This window comes from Chionomys nivalis, chromosome X, assembly GCF_950005125.1.
Source record: "Chionomys nivalis chromosome X, mChiNiv1.1, whole genome shotgun sequence".
Taxonomy (NCBI): Eukaryota; Metazoa; Chordata; class Mammalia; order Rodentia; family Cricetidae; genus Chionomys; species Chionomys nivalis.
In genome coordinates, this window is record NC_080112.1 from 135,229,380 (window position 1) to 135,254,643 (window position 25,264).

The window sequence follows — 25,264 nt, forward strand, 5'->3', positions numbered from 1 at the left end:
TCAACTGGGCAATGGAAGACCAGCCCTATAGATGAGGATATGACAAATGAGATGTTCACTGGGAGAGCATAGGCTGTAAATACTGCCAGGAAAGGAAGAGGTGACACCATCTGGGTGGTCTGGGGAGAACCCATTGAGGCTATACCAAGAGGCCAAACTTGGGTGGTATAAATTGCTTGATAAGCCCAATTCTTGTGTATGAGGCCACCCAGAAAAGCTAAATATTCAAGATAGATATGTTGTGAGTAGCTTATCTTCCCCAAACTGCTTATTTGGAGGCATATATTTATTTCTTTTGTAATTTACTGGCCACATTTAGAACTTAGATATCTGAGGGCTAATGGACATGCCTAGGGATGAAAAAGTACTGGCTAAGAACAAATTTATAAACTGGGTCGTCTAAGAACCTGGAAAAGGAAAGTAGTCAGAATTGATGCCGCAGAACTCATCTGTGGCAGATGAAACATCACGGGAACTCCTTTTGGATAAAAGTGTGAATCTGCAAAATTGCCTAATCTAGAACAGATCTATGAGGCTCAATAGGCACAGCGCTCTACCGGAGCTAGCGGGACATCAAGCGATCAGACGGCCATGGGCCTGGAGAGAGGTGTGAAGAGGAAGGACCTCCATGGTCGGCGGTTATTTGAAAAAAATCTATTCATTCATTCATGTTCTCTGCCACCCCCGTGTGTGAGTGCATGCACACACATTTGTACACTCTCATAGAGGTCAGAAGAGGGCATTGGGTGCCTGCTGCCACCATTATCCACCTATTCCTTTGAGGTGGAGTCTCTTGTTTCCTTGGATAAGTTAGAAGTCAGTAAACTCTGAAGACCCCTTGACTCTGTCTCCCTCCGAGTTGGAGTTAGACATGTGAAGGATGTCTGACTTGTTTTTTGTTGTTGTTGTTGTTTTGTTTTGTTTTTGGAGATAGGGTTTCATGTAACCTAGACTTAAGTTCAAGGTCAATATATAGCCACAGATGCACTTCTGTTCCTCCTGCCTCTACCTACTAAGTGCTGGGATTGCAGGTGTGGTGGTTTGAATGGTATTGGCCCCTATAAGCTAATTGGAAGTGGCACTATTAGGAGGTATGGCTTTGATGAAGCAGGTATGACCTTGTTGGAGTAAGTGTGTCACTGTGGGGGCGGGCTTTGAGGTTTCCTATGCTCAAGATACCACCCAGTGTCCCAGTCAACTTCCTGTTGGCTTCTGATCAAAATGTAGCCAGCACCATGTCTGGCTGCATGCCGCCATGCTCCCTGTCATGATGATACTGGAATGAACCTCTGAATTGTAAGCCTCCACCTCCAACACTTTCCCCAATGAAATGTTGCCTCTTCACAGCAATAGAAACCCTAGCTGAGGGGGCTGGAGAGTTGGCTCAGAGGTTAAGAGTACTGGCTGCTCTTTCAGAGGTCCTGAGTTCAATTCCCAGCAACCACATGGTGGCTATACTGAGATCTGGCGCCCTCCTCTGGCATGTGGGCATACATGGAGGCAGAGTGTTGTATACAAAATAAATAAATAAATAAATAAATAAATCTTAAAAAAAAGAAACCCTAGCTGAACACAGAGGTGCACAGCACCACAGCCTGACTACGCAGTGTCAGGGATCAAATCTAGGACTCTCCATTCTTGGCAAGCACTCTGTCAATTAACTGCAATCCCGGGCCCTGGTCAGTGGTGAATATGACCAAAAAAAAAAAAAAAAGAGCTGCCAAAGCCAACAGGACAATACTCCTGCAACGATTGTCTGGGTTTAGCTGAACTCAGCATATGGCTCCCTTGGCAAGCCTCCTTCCATGTATGGAGAGGGCCTCAAGCCATACCTGTCAGGCTTTTTCTAACAAGAGCTAACTCTTCTCACATGGGCTCTTTGCCTTCTCAGATAAATCTGGATATTTTATGTAACCTAGGCCCTAAGTACTTAGTCCCACAGGGTTGGGGCCAAATGCCCGGGGTAGGCAGACCCTTGTCTTCAAAACTGACTAACATCTCTCAGGTCCTATTGCAATAGTAAGTTGGCAGCCTGCTGCATGTGTAAGTCTGGAAGTAGGAAAAGTGAGCCTGAATCACAGTGGCGGAGACAGACATCTTCAGGGCAGTTTTCTGAGTCCTTGTGACTGAGAAGCGAATGTTCCACTGGAGTGTCCCCCTAAGGAACACTGTGGTGTTCCTCTAAGACCCCTAGGGGAGTCTTAGAGGTGTCTCATTTGGTACATGGCACCCACTTCAAAGAGCCCATTCAGCAGACATGCACTGGGGTGTCATGTAGCTTCTGGTGATCTGCCTGCTCCTCTTAGGAGGGTCACAGCCTGGGATGTTCCTGAATCACTACCATTCGAAAGTATTATCTTTCCAAAGACTTATTCTAATGGTTACCTCTTTCTAATGGCATCAAGACTCTGTAACTGCTAGTCTCAAAACCAGCCCTTGTTCCCTGTTACACTTCGCCAACAATGGCAGCACATGCGCCTTGTTTTATAGTAGAGCTCTCCGAATATTTCATCTTCCCATTCTGATGTGCAACTGAACTGTCAAGGCTCAAAATAAGCAGTGACTGAATCTAGGCTCTCTCATAAATAGCTTACATAATTGCTTTAAAATATGCACCATGAGATCAATGAGAACTCGCCCCTGGAAAACCTTGAGGAAAAGCCACAGAGCATTTGTCATACTGGAGAGTGAATCCACTGAGCCGTCTCAGGAAGAAAGTCCACCAGGAATTGCAAAAGGTCTGATGGTGACTCTCTTGAGTCCATTTCCTGGCAGAAAATATGCCAGTCTCACCAGCATGCTCGGGTGATGCCTGCTGAGTCAAGAAGCCTGCTGTGGAAGAAATGCCATTTGCTTCTGTCTATTATGATCATTGCAGACTGCCCTCTTTTCTGGGTGAATGACTGCAACTCCGATCACTGGCAAGACAAGATGACATCTGCCGAGACTGGTAGCAGAATGTTTCAGACGCCATCGCCCACACAGTGTCTTCATGTTAATGATTCTGATCATTGTCATACTGTCACCTCGGCAAATGGCAGCTCCTGGCTCCACCACATTGTCACTGACTCACCAAAATTCTAGGTACAGCAATAAAGCCTGGCATAGCAATAGATGCAAAGCAATAAAGGCCAGCAGGATGAAAGGGGAAGCTCTAATGGAAACTTCAAAAACCTAAATTAGACAAGCACTTCTCAGCTAGGCATGACTATATTTGATAGGTATGACTATTGTTTCCCTAAAATTGAGTTTTCTACTTCATAAGGATGAAGTTTACAAAGAAATGATGGCTGCCTGTCTGGGGTTGCAGAGATGCCCATGGGGCTCCACAAAATATGCATGTCCTAACAAATAAGCCACACCATATCCCCTCGGTACTAACAACTTCACTTTCCTGAGGAAGTACTTCTCTTGATGCCTTATATAACAAAGAGCTTCTAAAACAGTACACGGTAGTCTTGCATGAGTGAATTCATGGCCACAGCAAAATAAGACCAGGAATTTAAAGGTAGAAGGCCCCAACGGAGGAAACTGTGGGTTTTGCCCATTCATTTGTAAAATGGTCTAGTGTTTACCCCAGACTTCGAAACCATGCCCCCGTCACCATAAAAATGACAACTATATGAAGGGAGGCATATGTTGATTAGGTAGATTTAGTCTTTCCATGATGTAAATACACAGTAACCTCTTGGAATCTGTGATTGATTTGTGACATGATCCCCTATGGACATCAAAACTCACTGATACTATGATCAACTCCTTTATATAATGGTATACAGCTTGCACACAACCTGAGTCTTTCCTCCCATTTGCACAAAATCACCTTTAGATTACTTATAAGCAGCTGCCACTGTATTGTCAGGGAATAATTTTTAAGTATCTGTGTGTTCAACACAGACACATTTTTACAAAACCATTTTCAGTCCATGGTTGGTTCAGCCGTGGATTCAAAGTCTGTGGCAACTTCCAAACATCATGTTTCATGGCAATTCCCTGCAATTTGATCTTCCAGTTTTCTCTTTCAAAGTAAATCATACTGTCTCAATCAGAACCATAATATAACAACACCTAGCAGAAAGACCAAAGGAGGAGAATCACAACCAAGGATTTTCCAGACTCACAAAGACCAGTCCAGAAGTATGCCACAAGCCATGTGGATGGCCCTTTTCCCACTCTCTCAGGCCCAGCATACTGAGGATCCTTCAGAAAGCCTTGAATGCCAGCCTTACTATTCAACTCTGAGTCAACAAGGGCAGAAACTGTGTACTTTATTTATCTACCATGACCAGCCCTGGAAAAAGTTCTCCAAAATACTAAGGGAATGACTAAAAAATCAAACATAGTTGTCAGGCAACAGATCCAGGAAAAAATATGAGAAATAACATGAAGATTGTGTGAATTCATGGTCACAGCAAAGTAAGACCAGGAATTTAAAGGCAGAGGACCACAGCATGAAGATTGTGTGATTCTTTGCTTGGTTATTTTTATAAATGTATTTTACATATCACTGGGTATCTTTTAGATGGCTATTCAACAAAATTCTTAGTCTCATTTGGATTCCTTGGGAAATTAATCAAGATATCAACATAATGGGTTAATATGGTCAGCTGAAGCAAAATGAACCAGAGTTTAGCATTACTTCGTACTTGTGGCTAGTTCCCCCCCTCCCCCCCCCGCTTGCAGATAGCAATTGTAACAGCTAGAATGGTTAATATATACAGGACAATTTACCCACTACTAGACACACTTTGAGGCATCTCCCAAGATTATGCCATTAGATCATAAAATGAGTTTTCAGTCCAAGGCCATACTTCTTTTTTTCTGTTTTGTTTTTGTTTTTGAGACAGGGTTTCTCTGTGTTACAGTTCTGGCTGTCCTGGAACTTGCTTTGTACACCAGGCTGGCCTTGAATTCACTAAGATCTGCCTGTCTCTGCTTTCCAAATACTGGGATTAAAGGCATGAGCCACCACCGCCGAGCCCAAGGCCATACTTTTAATATATTTTAATAGTTTGCAATCTTGGAATGTTTACGTTGAGAATGTGTTATGTTCTATACCTGTTATTCTCTTGAGGTATTAGAACCAGAGCTCTGGAGAATATAAATTCTGCTCCGGATTTTTGGAACCTTGATGCTCAAAGTGTCAACATCACCTGGGAGTTTGTTAGAGATGCTGGCTTTTAAAACAAATATACATATTCTTCTAAACAGCATATGTACCATTAAATGGTGGTTTGACAATCTACTAACACTGTAGCTATCCTTCCTGTATATTAGCTCTGGCGATGTAACAAAGTCACTGTGATGGTTAAAAATTGTCAATTTGACAAGATCTAGAATCACTTAGGAGACAAAATTCTAGGCATGTCTATTAGGGAGTTTCCCTCTGGTTCCTGACTTGCTATAATTTGACTAGCTGCCCCAGTCTTCCATTGCCATGATTTTCCACTATGATGGCCTGTAATCTTGAGCTGTGAGCCAAAACAAACCCTTCCTTTCAGAAGATGCATTTGTCAGATCCTTCACTACAAGAACTAGAAAAGTAAATAATACAGCCAGGCTTAGCCTGGTCCAAGACCAGAACTCTCTCTGGGTCCAAAGAGACCCCAGGCCAGAAAAGGTTGGCAGAAGTCAGACAAATGCCTCAGGAAAGGGCTGCGAGGTAAAGAACAGGACAGATAAATGAGATCAGCTGAACCCTAATACTGTAAAGAACTTCCAGTTTTCACCATTTGTGTTACATCTTTAGCAGAGAAACAATACACAAGGAGTGAGGCAAACAGAATGGGTCATCTAAACACCATCATCATCAAACCAGTTCCCATAGAGAAAGAGACAACCTGGATGAGGTGTTTATAAATACGCACTTAAGTATATGTATACACATACGCAAATACAGTAGAAATTAGCAGGCTGTGCCTTCCATTCTTAGTCTCAAAATGTGATTTTCAGCAGCTTTCAATACTGACTACTTCAGCACCCCCAAGGACTGTTCTATGCAAAACATGAGGTGTCTACTTACCATAAAGAGTTCCCAGGGTTCTGACAGTTTCCCCGGGAATTTCAATGTGCAGGTACTGTATTAAGTGCTCTATATACATTAAACCCTGGATAATTTTTACCAGCTGGTAAACAGAGTAAATAATGGGTTTGTCCTACGGCAACCATGGGCTCAGAAGCCGAGCCCATTAAACATTCCAATGTCAGTACTCTTTTGTTTTATACCAAAAGATCTCTACCTCCCAAGTCTCATCATGGAAGCCACAATTCTTACAGAATGGGAGACACTGAGATCAAAGCCAGAGAGACTTACATTCCCTTCCTTGTCAAAGTCCGGTGGAAGTAACTTCACGAAGTTATCAGGGAACACTCCTCGTCTGCCATTGAGCTCTCCTTCCCACCAGCCTACATCGATGCAGTCCTAGAAACAGCAGAACGGAAAGTAAGAAATGGGGGCAGAAAGGTGTGGCATCCTGATGCAAGACAATGGAAGCTCTTTCCTTTTTTTTCCCTTTGTGGTGCTGGGGATGGAACCCACGGACCTATATACACTAGTCAAATGCTCTACTTTTCAGCTACATGCCCAGCCCAAGTAACCCATTCCTTCGGGGGGCTAGCAATGTGACAATTTACTAATTTAGCATGGAGTTCACAGTCAGAAGGAATAATAGATGCTACCCACAAGGATTCAAAACCCAGTTGGGATTTTAGATGCCCAGTGTGGTTGTTTGAAAGAAAATGGTCCCCAAAGGGAGTGATACTATTAGGAGGTGTGGTCATATTGGAGTAAGTGTGGCCTTGTTGGAAGGAGTGCATCACTGTGGAGGTGGGCTTTGAGGTCTCATATATGCTCAAGCCACACCCAGTGTCTCAGATCACTTCCTGCTGCCTGCAGGTCAAGATGTAAGAACTCTTAGCTACTATTCCAGCACCATGTCTTCCTGCACGGCACATGCTGACCTCTGAAACAATAAGCCATTGCTAGCTAAATGTTTTCCCTTGTAATAGTTTTGGTGTCTCTGCACAACAATAGACACCTTAACTAAGACACTAACAATCTAACATTTTTGTTTGTTTTAGCTTCGTTTTATTTGGTTGTTTTTTTTTTTTTTTTGAGATTGGATCTCCTGTATCAGACTGGCCTTGAACTATTGATCCTCCTCCTCCAACTCATGAGTGTCAGAATTTCAGGTGTGTATAAGTCACCATGTCCAGTTTAAAGTCGCCTTTTTATTTCCTTAAAAATGAGAGGAGATGTATTTTTTTATTTTAATTTTTCTGAAACAACAGTATTTTGTTCGTTGCAAAGGTGGCTTAGAAAATACCACATGCACAAATATCCTCTTTAACACAGTTAAAAAGGGTTTGTGACAGCCATCCAAGAAAAAGAAAAAACACACATTTAACTTGAGCCCATTAACACACCGGTCTCCTTTATCTTCTTTTGATACCAACAGGGCACAGTTGATACCAACAGGACCTAGTCACCATAACCTAATTTAGATCTCCTTGAGTAAATTCTATTCCATCCACCCATCGAAGCTTCTTGAACAGCGGTTTTGTGGCTGTGCAGAGGGCATTGAGCAAGACTTGCAAGAGCTGCACCTTTTCCAGGCTTCCACATTGAGATTCTCAGGCCTCAGAACCACTCATCGCCTGTCCCCTTTTCAAATCATTGGACATAAACTCCTCTACGTCCAGCACCATTTCTATGATCTAAACCAAGACTCAGCCTATGGCAAAGCTCCTCTATTCCAGTGCATGTACAGTATAAACATCATTGTCAAGAGAGCGTGACACCCTTGAGTCAAAATAAAAGTGCAAATATCGCCCGGCGGTGGTGGCGCACGCTTTTAATCCCAGCACTCAGGAGGCAGAGGCAGGAGGATCTCTGTGAGTTCGAGGCCAGCCTGGTCTACAAGAGCTAGTTCCAGGACAGGAACCAAAAAGCTACGGAGAAACCCTGTCTCGAAAATCAAAAAAAAAAAAAAAAAAAAAGTGCAAATGTCTAGCTGAAACCCAAGTGAGGGAGTATTTTCTAGAAAACGCTCACAATCCAGAAGTTATAAACAAAGTAAGATGGTCAAGAGAGGGGATCATGCTCTGGGGCTGAGAAGAGATCCCATCATCCTCTACAACAGGGACAGAGATGAGGACAGGAGAGTTCAAGCACCAGATATAGAGTCAGAGGGCCATGGATTTGTGGTTCGTTGGTGCCTTGCTAGCTCAGATGTTCCAGCAAGGTGAGCTACACATCATATTGTTTCGCCTGTATGCCCCTCGGCCCTTAGCACAATCCCCTATATGATACATATGCACATTGATAAAGACTCTAAGATCTGTAATCTCTTGCAGTCCAACATTTAGATTATGCAGACAAGAGGGCCTAACCCCACTGCAGGGAAAATCATCATCTCCTCCCACCCCGTGGTATTGGTGACAAGGGAAAACTTGCCCTTTAGAAGAGAATGCAGATTTTGGAGATCAGTTTTTGGTTACAAACTGAAAAGTCTAGACCTAACCAACACCATAAAACACATATACCAGAAGCACCAAGCTCATATTTACCCAGAGAAAAACAGGGTTCAAAAGACTTCAAACAAGAGAGAATGCTGACCTTTCTGGACAATTACAATAATTCCAGGTAAATAGTATGGTTATGCCCCTTATTACATCACCCTCTAAACAGTCTAGCATCAATCCCAAAGAAGGGATGGTAGTGGCATGACTTAATGGCATCTGAGGTTGTTATAAATGTCATCAATGGCATTAGAAAAACTTAGAAAGCATAAGGGGGTGGGAATTGTTTACCATGAATTGATCTTTAGAAATTAAGTTTTTCAATCTAGAAGATTCTGCTTCCAGGGATATTCCTGGAACACCCCCCCATCCTCTCATTGTGCATGTATCCTTTTTAGCTTCAAAATCGAACATGATATATACTTTTAGGCAGGCAAGTATGATGAATGCCTTCTTTTCCCTAACATTCACCTGTGTTAATTCACACTTCACCATACTCAATTCAAGAAATAAATCTATCTGTAAGTGCAAAAGTACTTTGAAGTTCTGTAGGTACTAAACATTAAACATGTAGTCTCATGGTACCTACTCCCTATGTCAATGGCTCTCAACTTTCTTAATGCTGTGACCCTTTTAATATAGTTCCTCATGTGACACACAACCATAAAATTATTTTCACTCCTACATCATAACTATAATTTTGCTACTGCTATAAATCATAATGTAAGCATCTGTGTTTTCTGATGGTCTTAGGAATGTTCAACACCCAAGGGCATCATAACCCACAAATCGAGAACTGATGCCCTAGGAGTTTAGATATGGATATAGAAGACAGACAAGGCGATATTCCATGGTGTCCTTTTTGATAATAGTTCTTAACCATATGATCTGGTATGAAAAGAAGAAGGAATCATTATCGGCTTTTCAAATCATCTAAAATCTTCATATGTGAGAAGGGTTTGCTTTGGGGAGGACTGGGCTTTCCTTCTCATCCATTTGCACTCATCTTGATACCAAATCATTTCCATCAAAGACATGCAAATATTATTTTAGTGCTACATTTCTTTCAAACTTTCTAAGTGGTGCAAAACCATTTTTCACCTTAGCTTTAATCAGACAATAATTTGATTTCTTGTAAGGATGATTTCAATATGTCAAGAGCCTGTTCAACATCACTTGAGAACTCAAGCATCTCGACGTGGAGAAAACAGTGCATAACGCCCACATGTTTATCATGTCTCCTATCAGCAGTAACTGGCTTCAATCTAAACTCTGCTCCTTAAGGAAAACACTAGCACATAATTATCAAGTAATACAAAGCAAGAGCGGGAGAGTGCAAAGGGCAGGCACAGTATGTCTATTGTTCTCATGAGTATGAGAACAAACACAAGCTCCATGGACTAGATAAACAGAGACACAGAAGAAAACTGCCTGGGTGGCTGGGAACTAGGAAGAGTCAAGCTGGGCGGCTACTGCAGAACAAAGACCAGGCACAGGGTCGGATTTGCAGGCTGAGTTAGAGATTTAGAGACAACCAAAGTATTTTCCTTGGGGTGAGGGGAGGGAGAGATGGCCAAGTGATAAATGCAAGCAAGTCCCTTACACCAAAGCAGACAAAAGCATTAGGTTTTTGCTGGGCAGTGGCGGCACACGCCTTTAATCTCATCACTCAGGAGGCAGAGGCGGGTGGATCTCTGTGAGTTTGAGGACTGTACTTCCAGAAGTACAAAATAGTAGTGGATTCTACTTACTTGAGGACCTAAAATGTACAGGATAGGAGAGTGGTTTGGGAATAAGAGAAAATCGTCATGTTCTCATGGGATTCTCAAGCTCAGAGCCTCATGGGAGAAGAAGATACAGTGAACCCAAACATCAAAGAGCCACTGTCCTAGAGGTTTTGACTGGATTTAAAAATAACTAGAAGCAGCTGGGAAGTCTTGGAAAAGAAAGGGGTGAGAAGTGAGGCCATGAGAAGGTTAACGGCCAGATCACTGGGCATGAAGAAAAGGGAAAAGAAATAGAGCAGGGAACTGGGATCACAGCAGAGATCACCTAAGAACTGGAGCTGAGTGCACAGATCAGCTATCTGCTGCAGAACCCGAGGTCTGAGGCAAAGTGATACCTAGTAGTGACAGGGATAGAATGGAGGGGTGGGTGGTCAATGACTTGTACACCATCAGTGTGAAAGTGGATATGTCCTTAAAGAGAGAACCTAGTGAAGTTAGGACTATAAGGTAGTAGCTGACCATTGAGGAAAGAGGCAATGTGGCCAAAATACTGTAATTTATTTCCAAACATTTATACAATGGAGTATTACTTGGCTGTTAAAAAAATGACATCATGAAATTTGCAGGCAAATGAATGGAACTAGAAAAGATCATGCTGAGTGAGATAACCCAGACCCAGAAAGACAAACATGGTATGTACTCACTCATAAGTGGATGTTAGCTGTTACATAAAGGATAATCATGATACAATTCACAGAACCAGAGAGGTCAGGTAACAAAGGAGGGCTTAAGGAAGGACTCTTGTATCTCCCTGGGAAGGGGAAGTAAAAGAGATTTTGCAGGTGAACTAGGAGTGGGTAGGGATGGGAACCGGAGGGATCAGGTGGGAGGGATATGGAGGGAGAAAGTACTGAGAGAGAAAACTGGCTTTGGGGGGCATCTTGGGGGTAGTGTGGAAAACTAGTGCAGTGAAAACTCCCTGGACTCTACGAGGGTGACTCTAGTGAAGGCTCCTAGTAATGGGGGATGCAGAGCCTGAACTGGTCATCTTCTGTAACCAGACAAGTGGTGGGATTGGGACACCAGCCCAGCCACAAAACCTTCCAACTACAATATGTCTTGCCTATAAGATGTGCTGGGGTGATGGTGGTGCAGAACTTGTGGGAGTGGCCCACCAATGACTGCTTCAACTTGAGGCCCACACCAGGAGAGGGAGCCCATGACACTGCCTGGATGGCCAGCAACCAAGGCTGGATAGCCCAGAGACCTAGGCTAGACCCTAACATGACTGGCAAAAAAAAAAAAGAAAAACAAGTCAATGAAATGATTCTTAATGCTTTTCTGTTATACTCGTAGACTGGAGTCTAACCTAATCATCATCAGAGAGGCTTCCTTCAGCTATTGATGGGAGCAGATGCAGAGACCCACAAACAAACAAACATCAGGCAGAACTCAGGATGGGGGAAGAGTGGCAGGGAAGGATTGTAGGAGCCAAATGGGTCAAGGATACCATGAGAACACAGCTACATAATCAACCAAGCAGAGCTCATACGGGTTCATAGAGACTAACGCGACAATCACAGAGCCTTCATGAGTCTGAGCTAGGTCCTCTGCATGCTATGGCTGTGTACCATGGTGCTCTGTGTGACCCCTAACAGTAGGAGTGGAGAGTGTCTCTGACTCTTTGCCTGATCTTGGGAACTTTTTCCTCCTACTAGGTCACCTCATCCAACTGTAATATGAAGTGAGGCGCCTAGTCTTATCGTACTTTGTTATGTCATGTTCAGTTGACATCCCTGTGAGACCTGCTCTTTTCTGAAGGGAAAGAAGGAAGAGCACATCTGGGGGAGAGGGGAAGTGTGTGTGGGGAAACTGGGAGGAGTGAGTGGAGGGAAGGGAAACTATGATCAGGATATAATGTAAGAGAGAAGAATAAATTTAAAAAATAATGAAAACAGGCATAGACCAAGCTGACAGTCACTCTGGGGGATTTTCGGGCTCTAATAAGGAAAGAAAGGGCAGCACAGGCATGTAAGGCGACCTGTGAATGGGGCAGACGGTAGAAGTGAAGTAAAGAACAGCATCTCTAAAGTGTGACCTACACGCAGCCCAGCATAGCTATGAATGCAGTCCAATGCATGTGTATATAAGGACATCGTGTCCCCGTGTCAGAAGGTTGGACACACAGAATAGATGAAAGCTTCTGGGGAAATGATGTTTAATAATAAGCTCTACTGGCATCACAGAAGGGGCAAGGAGAGCTGGAGCCTTATGAAAAGAATGAAAAAAATTTATATTTCTGACAAAGAATGTTCACTCTTTCATGATCAAGCCCTCAACAATATGGCACAAATGGTTTGTCTATGGCTCCCAGCTAGGCAGATTATCAGGGTCACATAGGATATTGCCCCTTCATGAAATGCAAATGCTAACTTTTCTTATAAGGTGACGGAATTGAGGGATGTTACAACCAGTGCTACTATGCTTTGGGTTAGTCACATATCACAAATAAGGGAGAACATGCTAACACATGTGTTTGCCATTACATATTTTGTCTGATGTATTCTTAAAATAAATTTAAATTAAAATAGAATGCTACAACTTTCCCCTCTTCAGTCCCGCTCAGGTATTCTTAATGGAACGAGAGAAGAAGAGAGCAAATGAGCCACACGGTACAGTGAGAACTCTCTAGATCTGTTGGTTGTTACGTGAGAAGATCTCCGTAAAGAGCAGTGCACTGACGATTGTTAGAATCATTACTGGGATTGTATGGGCTGGCCTAAATAGCTAAGGGATAATATGGTCATAACACATTTTGAGACAAGGTCTCATGTGGTCCAGGTTAAACTCAAACTCAACATGTAGCTGGGGATGCCCTCTTGATCCTCCAGCATCCACCTCCCAAGTATGGGGATTATGGGTTTGCACTATACCAAGCTGATTCATGGGATACTGGGGATTGTATCTGTAACTTTGTGCATGGTAGGTAAGTCCTCTACTACCTGAGCTGCAATCTCAGCCCAAGGACTCTTCTTAATTAAACTCTCATGCAATTATCTTGTGAAGCCCGGGCCCTCACATCGTTTCTGAGCACTGATAGGCCACTTCTAGTCCTCTCTTCCCAGCATGAGCCAATTCAAGACCCTGGCAAGAACTTATTCTTGGGCTAATTCAAGACCCTGGCAAGAACTTATTCTTGGGAAGGGGCCAAAGGGAAGCAAGCCAAGGCCCTAGGGTATGTCTGAAGCAGGAGACTTCAATACCATACCTCGGTTTGTTCAGCCCTGCCAGCATAGCCCCAGGGAACCTGGCTGAAGTAATTTAGTGCTCCACACAGCTATTGTGCCAGGGACCAGCTGAGAGTAACAGAGACAACCTGTTGTCATAGTGAGCTCCATCTGACAGGAGGCAACAATGAGACTTGATAGATCTACCTTGGACTAGTCACTTCAAAGACTGAAAAAAGACAAATTTACAACCTGGCTTGTAAATTGATTGAGAGAATATAAAGATTTCATCTTTAGCTCTTTTTTGTCTAGAGTACAAATGGATCTATTAGACAGTTGGCTCTCAAATCTGGCTACACATTAAAATTTTTTGAGAATTTAAGTGCCTAAGGCCTGGACCAAACCCCTCATCAATTAAATCACAGCTTGGAATAGGAAAATATAAGACATTTGTGTTTTTTAAAAAGCTCCTGGGGAATTCCAAAGGCAAGCTGAGAAGTATCCTTCTTGTTTAGGGATTAAAAAATGCCAATTCACATTTTTTTTTTTTTTTTTTTTTTTGGTTTTTCGAGACAGGGTTTCTCTGTAGCTTTGGAGCCTTTCCTGGAACTCCCTTTGTAGACCAGGCTGGCCTCGAACTTACAGAGATCCGCCTGCCTCTGCCTCCCGAGTGCTGGGATTAAAGGCGTGCGCCACCACCGCCCGGCTCCAATTCACATTTTAAAACGATGGGGCGAGTCTGTACCCACTGCCTCTGAGAGCTCCTCAGGCCACCGGACTGCTGCTCCGGGGCGTGCTTCCAGGTCTCAGTATGGGCAAACTGTTTTTAAAGCAAAGATCTGTCTTCACCCCTCCGCCACCAAAACCACAACAGAGTGGATAACATATACTGACTCTGGCTAAATGGATAAATAGTTGGGTGGGTGAAACTTGTTATAATTGTCATTTTGTTAAATTTTAAGTTCTTAATTTTTGAGAATTTCATACATGAGAACTGTATTGATACCATTCTGACTCTTGTCTCTCCTTCCAACTCCTCTTGTGCCCCCACTCCTTTTCTTTTGAAATTATTGCTGCATATGTATGTGTGCATATATACACCTACACAGCTTATTGGTGTGTGTACAACACATCCCTATACCCAAGGCTCAAGGAACATTGCAAAAGAGTAATCAGAAAGATTACTGTCAGAGCCAGAGGTCATGCCTGCTGTGAGCTAGCGTATTTTTGATAGAACAAGGGAAGTTGCATCCATAAAATTTCAACAATATGATATGATTGTCTAAGCAACACCTGCACAATAATAACACCAATTAACATGCCAATGTTGATGGGAGAAATTTTACAAGGCCTTTCCTAGATGAAGAGTCACAGGCAATGGCTGCCGAGGGCAGGGACATCAGTTTTCTCTAAGAATGAGTTCCCTGACAGATTATCAAAGCCCTAAACACGTGCACGCTTCCATTTTCAAACAGCAGAAGTGAGAGCAAGTTAAATAGGAATAGGGTAGTTCCGTAAGCTAAGCTTCACATATACTTAATTTTAAATTATCTGTAGCTACAGGAAAAACTCAAAAGCGCCCTCAAAAAATGGGATCACATTTCCTCGGGAATCATAAATGTCTTGATGGAGTACAAAGGGAAGCATGCAGCTTAGGAAATCATTTGTCAATCCCCCAAATGCAAAGGTAAGAATGGATTCACCACCACGCCCAAATCAAAGAGAAGACTGACTCTATTCAAGCCTTCTAGAGGTCAGCAAGCTCCCTAGCACTGATTTTCTACAAATGATCCAGCAAGGCTGCTTTAGCGGGCATCTCAGGTGGCTGGGGTATGATGTGAGGAGGAGAAACAGTGCTGATTACTTTCAATACGGCTGGTAAGTGCGCCTTGGAGTGCCCTGAGGAGAGCTCCACACGCTCAGCATCCATGCACAATAGAGAATTACTGTCTAATATTTACTCATGAGTGTCTTCCGCATGGTGCTTGGGAAAGGGCTGCAGAAAAGCTTGGGGGAAGCTGAAGCCCGGAACAACTTGACTCTGCTTCTACCTGTTTCCCAAGAGATGCACTTCTGCTGGATGGCTGAGACTGTTGCCCAGAATTCTCTGAGCCCAGAAGTCAGTTCCCAAAGCAGGCCCGTTGACAGCATGGTTCATGAGGTGGCAAGGAGAAAAGAGAACTATATGCTGTCCCCGTGGCAGAAGAAATGCTTGCAGACCAGCATTGGGAAGTGGGGCCCAGAGACACAAGAAATAGCCCTATCCACGAAAATGGTGCAGTCAAACAGTAACATGTGAAAGGGTAAATAAGCCATTCACTGCTCTGTGGTTCTAGGAAGCCCATCTACTTCTAAAAACTCCTGGCCTTCTTATTAGGCAATAAGCCATATACTTTTCTGTACTAATGACCATTTTTTTCATTTTACATATTGCATCGCTAAATGAATAGCAAATCAAAATCAAGATGCCATTAGCACGTGCTGATGTCTGAAAGCTGAACTTAGAAATGCTGCCACATCTTTTCCAAGCTACCCAAACCGAAGCCGCTTCTTCACATGGTGAATTATTTATGATCGCGGGTTCTCAAAAGAGCCTGGGTTTTCTTACCTCCCTGGAGAGAATGCTGACTTTTGTTATGGTGGGACACTTACATACTGATCAGCGGGACCAGCCAGAGCTTGGTTTTGGAGTTTTGTTAGAATAGCATAGGGTAGTACTACGCCTGGATAGTCTTGGTTCTCACCTGGATGCCAGAGGTGTGCAGCGGCCCTCATTTTTCTACCATGCATAACCAGAACTGTGATATCTCCCAGCACTGGTGAGCTGATGTCTACTCTGCTCATAGCCCTCCGCGTCCTTGTTTCCTGTGCAGTCGAATGAATGAGGACTTGGGTGTGGTGATACGTAGTATAATATTTGGCCAAGACTCAAAGGGAGCCTCCCACAGATTTCTGGAACTCCTTATGTCTCCCCTCTCTCTACACTGCTGCCTTTGGCAAATTTGAGCCGTCTCCTTAGCCTGCCTTCCATTTTCTTGTCCGCTATCCTGCCAAGAGTTCTTTGGGCACTGCCCCAGGCTGTAAGTTATAAAACACCCCAGGCAAAAAGTCACTTTAATGCTTCCCTTCCCTTCTCTCCAAGACCATGTCCTTCTAACATGTACTGCCCAATGCCTCTACACAGCTGCTCTGTATTTTGTTAAACTTCAGAGTTCCCTACAGCAAGGGAGTAGGCCTATGTAACACCCTTTGCTCTGTTGTTGATACCACCAGAAGTTATATTCTCTTAAAAAGACTGCTTCTTTCGTTGAGTGAATTAGCTGTATTCGAGGTATAACTGAACTTTAAGCTTTATCCTTCCAAATCAGAGCTGTTTCAAGGTCGGATTCCCATAAGGAGTCCTTGGGGAGGATTATCTGAACGAAGATACGTACAGAGAGTCTAACTATTCTAGATTTTCCTCTCCTGCTTTCTAACAAAGGTGAAGTATTCTCTAAGCTAAAATAGAGCCTCCATTATACATCTTTATATAAGAAAATAAATGCACCGCTCAACTTTTTCCTGGTCATGCGCACATATAAAACGATACTGTTTTTGTAACACAGTGCTGGAGGCCAAAGGTTGTTGGAAACCATCATCTGGGGCTGGAGGAAGGGAAGTTCCAGCCACCCAGAGCCCTTGAATACACCCTGGCAGGCTCAGCTGACCACCTTCTGTACCTGTTGGCAGCACCTGATTGGGAAATGCTAAAGATGTTAACCTTTGAGTCCAGGAATCCTACCTAAGAGAGAAGATAAGAGGCCCAACCTTTCGAATCTTAGCCCCCATAGAGCAGTGCTTCTCAATCTCCCTAATGGTGTGGCCCCTTAATACAGTTCCTCATGGTATGGTGATCCTCACCCACAACATTATTTTTGTTGCTACTTCATAATTGCAATTTTGCTACTGTTATGAATCCTAATGTAAATGTCTGTGTTTTCCGATGGTCTTAGGTGATCCCGTGAAAGGGTCATCTGGCTCCAAAAGTGGCTATGTCTCACAGGTTGAGAACCACTGCCATGGAATGACCAGAAGTTCCCATAGGCATGAAGAGTCACAGGCCAGGATGAAGAAGAGCTAAGGCCCCAAAGACCTCTGTGATGACAGCTGCCTTCCCTCTTTTCTAAAAGGTACTTCTGCCTAGAGCCTCTTCAGAGACCAGCATCCACCAGAGACTGTCCTGTTGGCCCAACTCCAGGGTCACCACTCTTACTGGGTACTTCCAGGAGCTGTCAGTATAGTTGGAGTGTATAGCTTGCCTGTATAGTTGGACTATAACTGAATGAAATACGGACATAGCTGCTTCTAGGTATGGTTAATGGGAAGGGTTTATTACAGGAACGAGAGAGAAAACAGCCAGAGGCATCTGGAAGGGTCCAGACTGAACATGGTCAGCAGACTGGACATGGCCATCCATGGTGGTGAGTGGAGTGAGAGAGGAAGAGAAGAGAAAAAATGGCTGAGTTCCCTAGGGATCAGAAGTTGGGGAAAGGTAATGGAAGCCTAGCGTCTGGGCTAGAGAGGTTTAGGGTACGGGGTTGGGTGAGGAGTGCTGGGAGGAGCCACAAGTATTGAGTGAGACTTGTCCCAGGTTTCTTTGGGACCTGACAGTAACAAATATACATAATTTTTTTACTTCATCTGATGAACACATAATCTTAAGTATTCTAAAAAATGTCTATGCTTTAGTCTTTCTTAAAAATAAACGACGAAAATACCTTCTCCCTCCACAAGGCAACTTCAAAAGCCAATGCTCACGTGGAAACAATACAATACAGACAGGTCTTTCCCATGTCCTTGTAAACTGACTTGAAGCATGGAGAACAACATAAACTGTGTATGATGGCATGTGAGCAAGTCATTTAGAAAATTCAAATCCTTCAGGGGACACTTTCACATTTCTTCTTACCCATTTAAACATAATCCAATACTCGAACTTATGTAATAGAAAGTCTCCAAAACGACTCTTCATTTCCTATTTGCTGGGTAATCTACATGGAGATGACCGTGTCATAGCAAATAATTAAAGCTACTTCCAATGGCATCTTTGCTTCAGCCACAACACAAGGCTAAGCGCGGTTTACTTCTCAAGGACGTGGATCCTGGTGCTGAGCTTTCATTTTTACTTAGAGAAATGCATGGCCTCTGCATGTCTTCCTTCCATTAAAGGACGGTGGACGTGGCAGAAACTCATTTTGCCACACTGATAAGGCGGTGCTATTCCGAGAGCACCTTTCCTTGCATTTCGAGAGATTTTCTTAGCTATTCTACCACCTCAGGGACATGGAAAGAAGACACTAAATTGGAAAGACGTGTTGATACTCATACAGACAAGGACTGGGAAGGAACAGGAGAAAGGGCACAGGCATGCTCATTCTGAAGGTCAAGAACCACCAAGACAGCTGCAGTAGCCAGTAGGAAATTGCTGCCTTCTGCCATCACTCTCCACTGGGACCAACCTACAGTACTTTCAAGCTTTTTTGCTCTCTATTTGGAAAGCTTATTTGCTGGCCTGAAAAATTGTGTGCAGTCTTTTAATCTACATTTAGCTGATTTAGTCTTTAGGTCAGTACAATGAGCCCTCTGCTGGGCCTACCTTAGAGCAGAGGAGTATGGCAGCATCTACCTAGCATGGGGGAGAAAGGGCACAGGAGCAGGAGCAATGTAGGAGACCCACGACTTTATATTACCAGGAAATTCCAGGAACGCGTAAGATAAAACCAAGGCCTTGAAACTTATGTAATTTATCCTGGGCAACAACTAGGTGAGAGCATTGTGACTCAGATGTCTCTAGAATACAATGAGATCCACAAACAATATTTACTTAACAATGTCTTGGAAAAACTAACGTGTTCAATTTTGCTGAAATCTAATTTATCTGTGTTTATATGTGTAGACTATTAACAACTCTTCTATACTTCCATGAATAACCATGTTTTGCATTTTACACATAGGTTTAGGTCTATTTTGAGTTAATTTTTGCATAGCATATTAGGTTTAGATTAAAGTTCATGTTTTGCTCATGCCAACACCATTATTTGAAAAGATTTAAATGAATGTAGTGTGTGTGTATATGTGTGTGTGTGTGTGTGTGAGCGCGTGTAGCATACCAATCACGAATGTGGCAGTCAGAGGACTACTCGTAAGAGTTGGTTCCCTGCTTCCAATGTGAGTCCCAGGGATCAAACTTAGGCTGTGAGGCTTGGAGGCAGGTGCCTTTCCCCCACTGAGCCACCTTTCCAGCCTAAGATTTCAGCTCTTCAAAGTGTCTCATTTCTATTGAAAACGAATTGGCTGGATTTTCTTTTTGTCTGGTTTTTCAAGACAGGGTTTCTCTGTATAGCCCTAGCTGTCCTGGAACTTGCTCTGTAGACCAGGCTGCCCTCGAACTCACAGAGATCGACCTGTCTCTGCCTCCTCGGTGCTGGGATTAAAGGCATGAGCCATCACGACCCAGCAACTGGCTGGATTTTCATGGGTCTCCTTCCAGATACTCTGTTTCAGAGGTCAGTAAAGTACAGCCTATGGGTCAAAAGCTAAGAATAGTTTTTACATTTTTAAATTATTTTTAAAAGAAGAATAAATTTTCAACGAATATGAAAATTACATGGTATTCAAATTTAAATGTCCATAAAGCTTTATTGGAACTCAACCAAACACACTCATTTACCTCTGTGACTGTTTTCCCTCTACAATGTCAGAGTAGCACTTGCCGAAGAGACTGCATGGCCCACAAAGCCTAAAAATACTTGATTCTGGCCCTTTATAGAAGTTTGCCAAGCCCTTGTCTAGGACAGGAGGATCCTTGTAAGAATCCACACAGAATCCCAGGGGCTCTCTAAATGCCAATATAAGAAATACCAAAAGTGTCGAAGCTTTAAATAGAACCTCTGAAAGCCCCAAGGAAAGCAGAAAAGGAAGGCATTTAATCGTCAGCTATTCTCTCCACCTAGGACTCCAAGCAGAAAAGCCTTAAGTAAAATTCTCCTTAAAATGATAAATTTTACTTCACTATACAGTTAACTATAAAATGAGGAAATTGTGAGTTCTAAAAGATATTTATTTTAATGACTTTTACTTAAATATCTCCATGAGTCATAAACTGAGAAGAAATATTTATAATACAAAAATGACAGGTTAATGGCATGCATATAGAGTATTTTCTAAAAATCAATTGGAAAATGATGTACAAAGATTTCAAACTCGGTAATAATTTTTAGAGTGCAAATTAGCAGAGGTTAAAAGATATTAGCAGAGAACAAAAAGAATGGTAATATCCAGGGATGACAAAGATTGGGAGACATTTGCACACACTCCTGTGTGGAGACTAAATTAGCACCATCTTTCAGAACATCACTTAAATGCCCTCAAAATACACGGATGCAGCATTACATTTAGCAATTTATCATCAGGAAATAATAGCTTCTAACATTTATCCAGCAGTTACTATTGGCCAGGCTTTCTAAGTGCTTTGCCTATTGTGTTAGTCTGTCTTGTACTGCTGTAATAGAATGTCTGACACTGGAGAAATTACAAAGAACAGATTTAGGCCTTACAGGCAAATGAGCGGAGACCAAATCTGAAGGGCCTGCATCTTGCATCATTATCAGAGGATAGAAGATGGAAAGGCAAAAAAGCATGGGCAAAAGAAAGGGAGGAGCCTGAACTCTTCCGTTTATCAGGAACCTACTCTGGCAATAATGAACCCATCCCCACAATAACAGCATTAGCATAAGCCCAAGGCAGGGTCCTCCCACCCCATCACATCTTTAAAGTCCCATCTCTCGACTGTTGCACTGGAAACTAAGTTTTTAACACACGAACTTTGAAGGATATATTCAAACCACAATAGCTGCTTTCATTTATTTGCTCTTTGCAATACCATGGAGGTAAGTGCTATTTTTGTCCATGATTCACAGATATAGAAACTGAGGCAAGGAGAGATAAGGAACACATCCAAGGTTGTACTGTAGCTAGTAGAACATAGTAGGGAAAAGTCCAGCAAAATGGCTTAGTGGGCACAGTGTGTAAAGAACTCGCTGCAACATTTGATGACCTGGGTATGATTCCTGGAACCCGCATGGTAGAAGGAAAGAACTGACTCCTTCAAGTTGTCCTCTGACCTCCACACTCAAACTGAGGCAGACTCATGCCCCTGTATGCAAATAATAAATAAATGTAATTTTAAAATATAAAAAAAAGTGATGAGAATAATTGCAGTCTGGACTAGAGAGATGGCTAGGTAGTTAAGAGTGCTTCCGACTCTTGCGGAGGACGGGAGTTCAGTTCCCAGCACCAAATTAGGCAGCTCACAAGTACCTGTAACTCCAGCTCTAGAGGCTTGAACACCCTTTTCTGCTCTCTGTGGGTGAGCACATGTGGGCATGCACATGCACACACACACACATACCATACACACACTCACATGAACATATATATATATATATATATATATATATATATATATATATATATATATATATATATAAATTTAAAAACAGAAATAGAAACCAGAAGCTGTGTTTCAGGATGATGTTGCAAGGATTGCTGATGTCTTGCAACTTAAGAGTAGCACTTTGGAGTATGACAATCAGATTGAACAAATAATCAGAGGGTCCCTTTAGACAGTTTCATCTAATTAGTAAAGGCATATGAACCTGAGAGTTTGCGCCATCCGTAAACTCATCTACCACCATACAAAACAAGGAACCCTATTAAGAGTCACCCTAATTTTGGGTGGCACTGTTTCCTGGCTATTAGTAAACCAAAGGGAAGACCTTTCCATCCACAAGCCCTTACATCTTCATCTCATTTAAAATCTTGCATCTGAGAGGGCAAGAAGGCACAGCGAGGAAGAGTTTCTATCCAATGCAATTAGGGAATCATGATTCTTCTTATCCAGCCCAGCATCCTACCCACTTTAAAGAGGAAAACAGCAACAAGCAATATTCCTTTGGGTTTCCAATGCTCTGAGGGATACATACATTGTGACTTGTGTCTCAAATAAGGGCATACATACTCTAACAAGATGGACCTTATATAATAAAACAATTCTCTAATATAAATGAATCATTTGCTGGACACTGACAGTTTTCAAATATGTGCAAACCCAGATGATCCCAGACCTGTGCTTAGTGTTCTCGTTTGCTCATAAAACATGTCCTTCTAATGGGGCTGTCAGCATGTCATCATCTTCAGGGTGACACCTGCTAATTTACTTCTCACCCGTGGAACCTCCTTTAATCCCAACATTTTAGCTCTGCTAAAAGCTTCAGCAATTCTAAGAGACAGGGTCAAGGCCAGCAATCTATTTAGTTGAGTGGCTTTTTTTTTTATATCAAGCTAAAGATCTTTCCCCGAGATACCCAAGTGTTTGTGGAAACAAACTTCTTGTAGGAAGCAAGGAGGCCTGAAAAGATCTTTCCTGTACATAGACATTTCAGGTAACTAATGAGTTAATGACTAAGTGTGGAGGAAGGGAAAACTAGGCATTAAAACCTTCGAACATGTCATCATTGAAGGACTTAGAAAGGAGATCAAGCCTCTAGTCTTTCTTTTGTGTAATGGTAACAGCAAAACAGAGAGCTAAGCAATCCCCAGACCTAGAAGAAAAGATCCCACCCAAATACACTCCATATGGGAAGAAAGCAGAAGACAGCAAATGGAAGGTATGCTTCACACACAGAAATAATTGACATTAGGGACTGGGGATGTGACACAGTTATTAGAGTGCTTGCCTAGCATCCACAAGGCCCTGGGTTTCATCCCCAGTTACATGTGAACCAAGTATGGTGTTACATGCTTAGGAGGTAGTAACAGGAGCAACAAGGGCAACTTTGTCTATATAATGAGTTTGATGTCAGCCTAGGCTATGTAAGGCCCTGTCTCTAAAAAACTGATAACTCATATCTAGCACTGGGCTTTTTATTTGTTACCTCTGATATCTAGTAAGGACATTGCTATGCTGTTATAGGGTAACTCAATTCTATCTGTCTCTGTCTCTCTGTGTGTGCTTTAGATACTTCTACAGTAATAGGTGTGTGTGTGTGTGTGTGTATTCTAGAAGTTTTATATTCTATCTTAAACATGTCAGAATATGGGATAAGGGAAACACTCCTGCATTGCTAGTGGGAATACAAACCTGTATAGTCGCTTTGGAAATCAGTATGGCAATTTCTCAGAAAATTAGGAAACAACCTACCTCAAGATCCAGCACTACCACTTTTGGGTATATACCCAAAGGATGCTCAATCATACAACAAGGACATGTGCTCGATTATGGTCATAACAGCATTGTTTGTCATAGCCAGAACCTGGAAGCAACCTAAATGCCCCTCCACTGGAGAATGGATAAGGAAAATGTGGTACATTTATACAATGGAGTACTTACTACACATTAGTAAAAAAAAAAAAAAATGACATCTTGAAATTTGCAGGCAAACGGATGAATCTAGAAAAAATCATATTGAGTGAGGTAACCCAGACCCAGAAAGATAAATATAATATGTACTCACTCATAAGTAACTTTTAGACATAAAGCAAAGAAAAAACAGCCTATAATTCATAACCCCAGAGAACACAGACAGCAAAGAGGACCCTAAGAGCGAAATACACGGATCTAATGTACATGGGAAGTAGAAAAGACAAGCTCTCCTGAGTAATTTGGGAGCGTAGGAGTCACAGGAGAGGGCAGAATGGGAGAGGGGAGGAAGAAAGAGGAGTGGAGAAAAATGTATAGCTCAATTTAAAAAAAAATGACACAAACTTGGGTCAGGCGGTGAAGAGTTGTGGGGGTGAGTATGATCAAAACATTATATTAAACTCTCAAGGAACAAATAAAAAATAATACTTTTTAAATAATTCACATTAGTCATGGCTGGTGCAGCCTTTCCTTTTGACCAGCTAGCTGGAAAGTGATAGATTCAAATAGGTCAGAAACATTAGCAACAATAATACCATTAATTAAAAAGGGAACTGCAGATGCTAGCTCTGGATATCAAGCAACACTGGATTACTCTCAATGACTGAATAATAGTCATCCCCGAGACTGGCTGAGCTGCATCTACCACAAACATCTTATAGTCCCACAGGAGATGAACTCGATCCAGAGTTACCACCCTGGCTTACCCCCACATCCCTAGAACATTCAACGGGGACTCAGAAGACATGCTTGTCCCAATTCCTCTATGCTCTGGGTCTCTTCTCTTCATCTGTGATCAGCAAAGAACTCTTGTGGCCCTGTGTGACTCCCAGGCCCACCATGAGGATAAGGCAAGATGCTGAGCTTTGGATAGACCCCTGAGGAGAAAGGAAGGGTGCTGAGGGAATTTTGCTAGTGTCTGCCCAGAATTCTGAACTGGGAGGCTGTGGGCTGCAGGCACATCTGGTGAGTGTTAATGTTCAAGCAAGCATTGCCTGAGAAAGAAGAGAAACATGGAGACATGTTGAAGTATTGAAAGATACTAGGTGGGTTAGTATTATTTAATCGTCTCCACCTCCACGGTATGTCTAGCTCCAAATACTTGAAGTATGAAAACACAAACCTGCAAGTCTGTCACTTGTATTCACCGCTGTAACCCTATTGCCTAAAACAGCTCCCGGCACATCACAGATGTACTGCAATGAATGAATAGATGAGAATCATAAAGGGAAGAAGACAGTGTGCAAATTAAAATTGCTGCCGGTGGGTATCCAAAGATAACTCTTATGATTCCAGGAAGCACTGCCATACTCCTGCAGGTAGCAGTGCCA

The 25,264-nt window shown here is 42.6% G+C and overlaps 1 protein-coding gene across 8 annotated transcripts in view; it reads right to left on the minus strand.

Annotated features, from left to right (window-relative positions):
• Positions 1-25,264, minus strand: part of Sh3kbp1 (SH3 domain containing kinase binding protein 1) — a 341,909-nt gene that overhangs the window by 61,330 nt on the left and 255,315 nt on the right. For all 8 annotated transcript variants that reach the window (XM_057759526.1, XM_057759524.1, XM_057759523.1 and 5 more), the window contains one exon: positions 6,314-6,421. In XM_057759526.1, coding sequence (XP_057615509.1) covers positions 6,314-6,421 — 108 coding nt within the window. The remainder of the gene's footprint in view (positions 1-6,313; positions 6,422-25,264) is intronic.